The 10,906-nt window shown below is 33.0% G+C and overlaps 1 protein-coding gene across 1 annotated transcript; it reads left to right on the top strand.

Moving 5' to 3' along the window:
* The first annotated feature begins 228 nt into the window (after positions 1-228).
* On the top strand, positions 229-3,938 carry LOC108456747 (leucine-rich repeat extensin-like protein 4). Its single transcript, XM_053027746.1, is given in 3 exon segments — positions 229-2,506; positions 2,508-2,745; positions 2,748-3,938. Coding segments are annotated over 3 exon segments (2,217 nt in total). The 5' UTR covers positions 229-997; the 3' UTR covers positions 3,218-3,938.
* Positions 3,939-10,906: the final 6,968 nt, after the last annotated feature.

Below are 10,906 nucleotides of genomic sequence, written 5' to 3'. Positions count from 1 at the left end.
ATTGAGAATAATTAAATTGCTTTGATTATTTTGATAGCGACAAAATTATTTGTTTTTGAAATTGAAAGAGATTGAAAAAATATTTAGCTGTTAATTATTTTATAAAAAATAGGAAGAGATAATTTTTAAAAAATGAAATAGAAATAAATGTAAACAAAGGTAATTTGATGGAGCGTTAGTGGTATTTAATTTAGTGCGTGAGTTGACAACATAAAAGAAGCAAAACAACCCCATCACCAAGCTTAAAAACTTGGATTGAAACCATTGATTTCCCACCACCAAAATTTATGTTCCCAATCACTCGTGATATTTTCACTTTAATCTTGTGATATCAACAACCCACCCCACCCCATGTCTCTCTGGTCAACCTTTCGTCGGAACTTTGGCTCCTTCATCGACACGCTTTTGCGTTTTGGGTAAAATTTGCCTTAAATTAATTGTACGAGTTTATTCTTTTAATTTAAGCTTATTAGAGCTTGAAATGGAGTATGGGCTTTAATTAAGAATAAAGTCAGCCTTGCAAACGAGTTAATAAGAAAGAAAATTAGGGGGATGATAATGACAGAATTTGGTGGGCTTTGAGCTGTGATTTAGTTGTCTTTTTGGTGAATTATTATTTCTTTTTTTCTTCTCCTTCTTTTTATTATTGTTTTTTTCCTTTCTCTTACACAAGCACATGCCCTACGATTCCTACTAGAAAAACACCCTTTCATCCCTTTGTCTCTTTTTCTTCTCCTTCTTTTTATTATTGTTATTTTCATTTCTCTCACACAAGCACATGCCCTACAATTCCTACTAGAAAAACACCCTTTCATCCCCTTGTCTCTCTCCTCAAACCCCCCAAAATCCATATCTCTTCCCTTGGATCTCAAAGTGAACCCACATTTTTCACTCAAAGCTTTTTTGAAGCTTTTAGAGGGTGAAAATTCTAGAGCCAAAACCAAACAAAACACACACAAAAAAAGTGGCATTTTTTGAATCAAATGTCTCATGTGAGATGAAGAAGAAGAGTAATATCATCAACTTCCATTCTTTTCATCTCTCACTTCTCTTTTTGTTCGCCCTCTTCTGTTCGTCGGAGCAGCATTCCATTACTAGTCATGGAGGTCTTACGGACAAGGAAGTTTCATACATCAAGCAACGCCAGCTCCTCTATTACAGAGATGAGTTCGGCGATAGAGGCGAAAAGGTCACTGTCGACCCATCTCTTGTGTTTGAAAACCCAAGGCAGAGAAATGCTTACATAGCTTTACAAGCTTTGAAACAAGCAATACTATCCGACCCTTACAATCTCACTGGTGACTGGGTTGGATCTAGTGTTTGTAATTACACTGGGGTGTTCTGTGCTCGTGCACTTGATAACAAGAGAATCAATACTGTTGCTGGCATTGATCTAAACCATGGTGATATTGCTGGGTACTTGCCGGAAGAGCTTGGTTTACTTACTGATCTTGCATTGTTCCACATCAACTCTAATCGTTTTTGTGGTACTGTTCCACACAAGTTTATCAAGCTCAAGAGACTGTTCGAGTTGGATCTTAGCAACAACAGGTTTGCTGGTAAGTTCCCTGAAGTGGTTCTCAAGCTGCCTTCACTTAAATTCTTGGATTTGAGGTTCAATGAGTTTGAAGGGACCGTACCAAAAGAACTGTTCGACAAGGACTTGGATGCCATTTTCATCAACCACAATCGCTTCAGGTTTAACCTTCCGGACAACTTTGGTAACTCTCCAGTTTCTGTTATTGTGTTGGCTAACAACAAGTTCCATGGATGTGTGCCGTCGAGTCTTGGTAACATGACGGGTCTTGAAGAAATCATTATGATGAACAATGGGTTGAGATCTTGTTTGCCTGAAGAAGTGGGTAATCTTAAGAACTTGACTGTTTTTGATGTTAGCTTTAATGAGTTGATGGGTCCTTTGCCGGACCAAATTGGGGAACTGGTGAGCCTTGAGCAGCTGAATGTGGCTCATAATATGTTGTCTGGAAAAATTCCGGCCAGTGTTTGTCAATTACCCAAGTTGCAGAACTTCACATTCTCGTACAATTTCTTCACTGGAGAGCCGCCGGTTTGCTTGAACTTACGTGCATTTGATGATAGAAGAAATTGCTTGCCTGCAAGACCTTTACAAAGAAGCGCGGCGCAGTGTAAGTCTTTCTTGTCTAGGCCAGTGGACTGCAATTCATTTAAATGTGCTCCTTTTGTTCCTTCTTTGCCTTCCCCTCCTCCGCCGTCTCCGCCAATTCCGGTCCCTTCTCCCCCTGTTGCTTTGCCACCACCATCACTACCACCATCTCCACCCCTTGTATCCTCTCCGCCTCCCCCTCCTTCACTTCCACCACCCGTTTATTCTCCCCCTCCCCCTCCACAACCAGTTTATTCACCTCCCCCACCACCGCTCTCGCCTCCCCCTCCTTCGCCTCCGCCACCACCACCGCCTATTTACTCTCCACCTCCTCCACCACCATCACCTCCACCGCCCTCACCACCACCTCCTTCACCCCACCCCTACATATCCATCACCTCCACCGCCTTCACCCCCGCCACCTACTTATCCGTTACCACCGCCCCCTTCACCCTCACCACCTGCGCCAATATATTGTGTGAGGTCCCCACCTCCACCACCAAATTCACCACCTCCACCCCCTCTATTGTTCTCCCCGCCGCCACCAGTTCCTTACTACTATAACTCCCCTCCACCACCACATCATTCACCCCCACCCCCACCACATTCTCCACCACCGCCTCCCACTCCCCTCCACCAATTTATCCATATTTATCACCACCGTCGCCGCCACCCCCTGTTTATTACCCACCTCCTTCGGTTCACTCTCCACCTCCACCTTCACCTCCACCATGTATAGAACTTCCTCCACCGCCACCACCACCATGCGTAGAGTACTCGCCACCACCACCATCCCCATCGCCACCTCCCCCAATTCATTACAAGCCGCCCCCATCACCTTCACCACCGCCACCCGTTGTAACATATTCCTCACCACCACCACCACCGCCGCCGCCTCCAGTTATTTACCATTCACCTCCACCACCACCCGTTGTAACATATTCCTCACCACCACCACCACCACCTTCAGTTATTTACCATTCACCTCCACCACCACCACTGTCACCCCCTCCAGCTCCTGTGTATGAGGGACCATTGCCACCAATAATTGGAGTGTCATACGCTTCACCTCCTCCGCCACCTTTCTATTGATTCTTTTGAGAAATTTCCTCCTCTCATAACCTTCTTCACAAACCACAAAAGGCAAAAAAAAAAATGTTCACAAAATTGTATTTGGCTATCATCACGGCTTCTTTTTCTTATTCTTTGCATTTCATTATCTCCAAAAAAAACAACTCTTCTTTCTTCTTGGGGAGCAATTCTCATCGCTCATTGAAGAGATTCTAACCAAAAAAAAAAAAAGTCTACCATAGGTTTGACCGCTTCAATGAATGTTATTGAAGATGGTGGAAAGAAGAGAGAGAGAGTTTGAAAGAGGAGAATTCTATATTTAGTAGAAAATTGTTATGGGTATTTGGAGTTGTGAAATAAAAATGGCATGGACAAAGAGATTAGGTTGCAGAGAATGTTGTATGTATAGAGATGAAAATTTCAGAACCATAATTTTCCAGGCTTACAATGGCAGCCGCCGGCGCCGCTGCTACTGCTGCTAGTTTGTGGCTTTTTATTGTTATTATTCTCTTCTATTTTCTTTTTCTGTTTTACTATCATACTTTTTTTTTTTTTTTGGGGGGTATAATTCGATGAACTTGTATTTGATTATTTTCCAGAATTCAGTCATTCCTTTATGTTCACCATTTATTCTCCATTGTATTGGATTGTTTTGGTTTATCATTTCCCCTCGATGGCATCTTACTTAACATGTTTGTTAGTGGATTCTGAGTTTAAGATTAGAATCTTAATTTTGAAGAAACCCTTTCCTGTTTCTTGGAAACACTTTATAATTTCCAGCATTTTAGCATTATCATAAGTAGATACAGCAATCCTGGTAAAAATATTGGGAAATTTCATGGGAGGCGGCAGGTGGTAACTAAGATCTTTCGTAGGACTGAAATGGGGCCAAGCCATTGAAGTTGCCCCCACCTACTCTACTTTAATTTGGGTGGTGGGATTCAATCCGTGATCAACTTTTTTATGATTTGATTAATATTTGTTGGGATTTAGTCCCATGTGCACCCCCCTAATGGTGGGTTTGATTTGAAATTTGGAGTTTCAAAACCAGATTTCTTCACGCTCACACTTTCTCTTTTTAACAACCCATCGGAACATGGAAAAAATTGAAATTGTTCAACACTCCCGATATGCCATGATTGGTGCCTGGTGCTGTGTTGACTGTTAGTCCATCTTGTTCTTCTCTGGATTTTACTAGAAAAAACATTTTCAACCATCCCCACTATGTATTGCCTTATCTTCCTTAGACCCCATTGTTGTATGGTTGAGCTGAGTCCCCATGGAATGCGAGCACCATGAAGTTCAATGATATACCAATCAAAATCATTGTCAAACGCATTTTTTCCAACCAGTTTGCTTCAACCATGGCCATCATTGCCATTTTGTCAAGCCCAACATTAGCACAAACACCAGTTACATTGCCAAAGTCCCTTTCTGCATGTTTGGGCAGCAAAAAGAAAGCGTTTTGTTTCCATTCTTATCAAGTCTTTTTCTTTGGAAGAAAAAAACAACATTGCTAAACTGCTGTCTGGCACTGACAAGACTTGGGAGCATGTGATATATATGAATCACCGTAACTGTTTATTTTCTTTTGTCACCCTTTTTAAGATAAAGAGAGGGTGGTGTTGGCCCTGTATTAGTCTAATTAAAACCAACACAAACACAACTCTACGCCGCTCTAACTTGGAATATTGGCTTTTTGGTTTTCAAATTTCAACCGCTAAAACAAACCCCATTTAATAAAGAAAGATGCCCACTTTTTCAACCTTTCACTACTGCTGTTTGACCTCGCATCTGTATATTATATTAGACTAAATTATACCTTACAAGCAGTTAATCCAAACTGAAATAAGAAGTGAGATGATACACACATGGAATGATTTAAATCATAATACCGGAGCATAATGGAGACTTAGGGGTTATAGTTCCCTCTAAAATAAAGGGGAAATTTTGTACCTGCTACTGGAATAAAATTAAAAAAAGAGGGAATGGAATATTTCAACAAAGAAGAGCCGGCTGTTGGATAATAGCATGATTAAGTACATCATAACATGACTATACTAAAATAATAAAACCAGCTTAATCTTCCACATATTGACACAAAGACAAAAAAACAATTAAAACACAACGTGAAATGAAAAAAAATATACAAAATTAAATGCTTGAACATTTATATGAATGTAATTGGCATTCAAAATTTCTTGAGGCAGCCAATTTTTAAGCTTAAATTATAGAAATTTAAAAAGGTAAGGCAACAAAGGTAATTGGCATTGAATGATAAGGATGCAAGTATATCCAACCAATAATAGTAATAACTGGGTCCTATTAAAGTTGATAGTCACATGGGGCACAACAGAAAGCTAATGTAAAACTTGAATGCCTCCAAAATATTAATTCTCAAAAAAAATTGGACACTAATTATCATTTAATTGGGGGGAGGACAGGCTGTTATTAGCTCACATATATTAATGACAAAAGATTATAGAAGTCAATGTTATTTGCTTATGAAAAAAATAACCAACCCCCCCAATACATAACTAGATGCCACTTAAGAAATGCAGATAATTAAAGAGGATTTATATCCCTGTGACAATCTAGAATATTAGTTGATTATTGTGACCTCAACCTCTTTCATGTGGGGATTTCACACGCAATGGTTTTTTTAGTATTAAATTGATGTGATTATTGATTGGATTGGGTTGCTGCCTTTTTAATGCAACCTTAATCATATAATTTGATTGTCATTTGTACATTTACGTGGCATATGAATTATTATAACACATTCATGTTAATGGTGAGGACATTTAGCTTTGGGTGTTAGGTAGCCATTGATGAATGAAACCATTGTCAATAATTTCCATCACTGAGCGTTAGGTAGTAATAACTACGCAGTGTCTTCTCTGCCATTAAATGTCGATAATGGAATACAATCCTATATATAATGCGCTAATTCGTATTTTAAGTGAATTTTGGAGGAGTAAAGTCAAATCATTCGAATTTCGTTAATAATTAAATTATATATTTTTATTAGGGTAAAAATATAATTTTTTTTATGTTAATAGTTTATATCTTTATAAATTTTAAAAATTAAATTAATTTTTATTATTTTGAGACGGTCAAAATACAATATTATCTTTACTAATTTAAAATTTTATAAATTATAAAGAACATAAATTAAAATTTTTCATTTTAGGAGTGTACGGCCCAGCCCATACATCCTCCCTTGTATATATATTCCTTTCAAAATGTATATTAATCAATTAATTTGAGAATAAATTTTATATAATATTTAAAAAGTAAATATATCATCATATTAATATTTGATACATTAATAATGTATTTTTATTCCACAAGTAATCTGAAAAATATTGTTATGTATTTTTTTAAACAATTCTCTTATAAGATACTTGTTAACCGCTTGACCCTGTTTATGAAATCCAAAACTTCAATCACAATGTACTAAATAATATTCTATTGATATTTATTACTTTAAAAGAATTTCATATTAATTGGGGTTTAGATCAACTGGCATTATTGTAAATTGTAATAACCAGCTTAATTCTAATTTGAGGGTCATGGGCAATAGAAAAAAATTGTATTGAATTTTTTATTTATTAATGGCCATAGATCATAAAAGCCTAAGATATCCACTTGGACATACAAAATGTTCTGATTTGGGCCCAAAAACTTATTTAGGAGTTGAGCTCAACTATTCAGCCCAATTTTAATGAAAAGGTTCAGGTTTTAAAGCTTCTTTTATTCAGTCAAAAGCAAAACCAGGCTACTCGGACAGGAGAACATGCATGACTTTTGATCTTTTAATTAAAATAAAAAAGAAATTGCATTTTATCTCTTTCATTAATATAAAATTGGCTTTAGTTTTAAAATAATTTATAATTTTATTTCAAAAGTTTATCGTAAAATTTATTATCTGAGGCCCAAAAAGTAAATTAACAATTAACTTATTACTTTCACTCTTAAAAATTTAATATTTAACAAATATAAAATTTGAATATCAATATTTATAATTATTTCCTCTATCCCAAACTGAAAATTTTGATGAGATCCAACACGCTGGATTAAATTCATGATTTCAGTCTCGGGAATTCCATGCTCTTCGATCCCTGCTTTCTTTGTACATCTATCATTTGGTTCTCTCTCTCTCTATATATGAAAAACACACTAATTATGAGCAATAATTACAGATTTCATGAATAAGAAAGAAAAAAAAAAAAAGTGTTATTAGCCTTCAATTTTAAGCTGCAACGCCTCCTTGATTGACGTTATTTTAGTAACATTTAAACCCTCTTTCTTCCTTTCTATTAATTTGTTTTACTTTATTTCTCATTTTTTGGGGGGTTTAAGTGATTTTATTAATTGACAATTCGAAATTTATATTTAAACAAATGAAATTTAAATAAAAAATACTGGAAAAAAAACATATAAATGCAAAAATTTATGAAATTATTCGATGCTTTTGTGAATTGAAATATTTCAAAATATTAAATCTTATCTTTTTATTCTCTTTTATCTCTATCTCTATTCTCGACCATCATCACCACATAAAATTTGGCTTTGTTTTGACAGAATCTTAATTAATTTTCATATTGCTCTTTTAATTTCTTTTTTGTCCATGCTATTATTAAAATTATTATTATTTAATTTGGTAGTTGAATTTTAATTCTTTTACATGCTATTTTGAGATTGTATCATATTATCATTTAAAATTTTTATTTTTAATTTTAGTAAAATATATATATTTTTTAAATTTTAGGTGGTAATGACATGACACAATTTCAGAGTGTCATACTATATTCTTCAATTAAATTCAAGTTCAAGGCAAGGTTTTAGAATTAAATTGGTGGTTAAAAAGTGATCAGACTCGGATCATCAATTTTTGGTTCGACTGATGCTGTTCCATTCAATTGAATAAATTATTGAAAAAATTTAAATTTTAAGAGAATTGATTCAAATTAGTCCAACTGATTGGATGATCGATTTATAGGTCAACTGAACCAAACCCCTTGTTCCAAACTTATACCTCAACCAGTTTTGGATCCAATTGATTCAAATAACCAATAATGCCGGATTAACAAACAATAATTTGATAATTAAATTGAGAAAATATCAAATTTCAAAATTAATAATAAGTATAACTTTACCCTAAGTTATGTAAATTAAAAATAAAAAATCTCTACAACAAATGAAATCTAAATCAAAACATAAAAGAACAGGACAAGCCTCGAATACTTAAAAGCAGCTGATCCGATAAAAAGAAAATAGCCAAGCATTTTTCTACGACATTCATTAATACTTGCGTACAAAACATAAGAGTTGACAAAGTGAATGTTTATGGACAACATTAATTGTTTTGTCTCGTTGCAGTTTTCGCATATGAGCCAGCTTCGTCTAAATCCATAATATTTTTTTTTTTTAAAAAGGAAAAAGAATGTTCTTTTACATTCTGTTAGGTGTTATAGGGACGGTTCAATTTTGTATGGTCCAAAAATGAACTTCATGTGAGTGCAAATTTAATAAGGAAGATACTCTTTGAAACTGAAATAAAAAAGTTTTATAAAAAAAGAACCCTATTCGAAGAATCTTTCATATTGCCGTATCATGAAGGATCCATGAAAACTATTTAATCTTTTTTTTTAATTTGCTTTATTATTGCATATTGGACTATTGCTACTTTTTTCTTTCTTTTATTCAAAATCTAAATTATATTTATTTAATATATAAATTCGGTCCTTGAAAATATCATTAATAGCCTTCGAAACTAACACCCCACCAAATCGTGTATTTTATTGCAGGAAGAAAGGATTCCATTAATTTGTACAAATCCCTAATTCATAAAAGATTTGTACGATACAAATATCTCCATGCACTAAAAAGGTGGGTTGGACTTTAAAATTAGTTGAGTTTATAAATTGAATGCTATTCAATAAGTAGCATCATGTAGTTAATATAAGGGTCTTAGTATACGTATGATAATACCCAACTTATTTTTGTTAGTTTTCCAATATATAGGTTAAAAAAAAACCATCTTAACCTACTTCATGTGCTTCTGCTTTTTGTATATTTAATTTTTATTTTTAAATATAAAATGTAAAATTTTATTGTTAATATAGTTAATTTTTTTATAAGATTCAGTGGATTTTTTTTTAAATTTTAAAATGTTACCGTAGCTACTTTAATAGTTAAACTTTACTGTGTTAACAAATTGATTTAAAATATAAAATGTAAAAACTAAAATGATTAAATTCCTAAAAATAAAAATAAAGGGACTAAATTTAAAATATATAAAGAGTATATTCTAACATTTTTAATACTTTCATAGAGAGATAATTATATTTTATTAAATTCAGTTATTTTTTAGAATAATTTCAGTTATATTCTAAATGCAAAATAACTTTTAATATATTAGTATATAAATAACTACTAGTAGTGGATCAAGGAAAAAACTCCACAAAGCAATTTTAATCGATATCATTTACTTTTTAGAGTATAATGAATCAATAATTAAATAATTAAAAGGACACTTACATCATTTTAAACTTATTTATGGGATTTTTTACTTCACTAACAAGTGGACAAATAATTACTCTATAAATAATCAATTAATTTAAGTGAGAAACCCTATAATTGTCCTAAATGAAAAAAACTCTTTTTTTTTAAAAATTAGGATATTTATACATAACCCAACGTGCAAATTTGTGAAAAGAAAATCTAATAATTGCCATTTAAACAAGTTGGTGAAGAAGTAGTTACCTTCATAAATCTTATTAATTCTCTTATCTTTGATTATTATGTTCATGTAAACCTAATTATGAATTCTTACATAGAGAAACAGTACAATGAAAATATTTATTGATACCTTCTCTTTTCTTTAGCTTGTTTTTTTTTTTCTTTTAATGAGAAAATTATTATTAATCACGAGAAAATTCTCTTTATACGTTCATTAATATTTTCTCTTTACGATAATTATAGATACTATTTAGATTTGACACATTGACATCATTAAATAGTTGTTTTTTTATTTTAAATCGTGTCTCAAAACATTCGTTATAATAAAATCTAGAAACACATTCATTAATAAAAAAAAAATTGATTGACAATAGGTTCAATCATTACTTGCGGTGGGTGTCCGAAAAATTATCATAAAAGTTACAAGACATGCTTCTCTAAAAGCTGATAAATATTTTATATATATATAAAAATATATTGAAAGTTGGTCATTCTTATTCAATGCTTCTCTAAAATTAATAAATCATTTTAATTGAATAAAATAAAATATAAAATATATAAAATTTAGTCGAGGTTTATAACCAATAAAATCCACCTAATTTCTTTACTCGAAATAAACTAATCCCTTTGAATTACCCTTTTTCTCACCAAAGCAATAAGTTTTATAGATTTTTGTAAATTAATTAGATTTAAAGATTTCCTTTTTTTGTTTAAAATATGTGCAATAAAAATGGGCACAAAATTCTAGGTTAAGGGGTGTGCCAAATTTATATAGTTTTTCTTCCATTTGGTGTACAATTAAGCAAACAGACAAAAACACGAAAATAAAAACAAAGATTTACTTGAACCAACAAAATGCCTTGTTCTTAAAGAACAAATAAGGTTTTTTTCTCACCCAAGTTTTGCTTCTTTTTCTCGACAACCAAACAAAGAGAAATGAGATGGCATTTTTTGCACGATAAT

Source organism: Gossypium arboreum, chromosome 5 (genome assembly GCF_025698485.1).
Source record: "Gossypium arboreum isolate Shixiya-1 chromosome 5, ASM2569848v2, whole genome shotgun sequence".
Taxonomy (NCBI): Eukaryota; Viridiplantae; Streptophyta; class Magnoliopsida; order Malvales; family Malvaceae; genus Gossypium; species Gossypium arboreum.
This window is presented reverse-complemented; position numbering and strand designations above follow the sequence as displayed.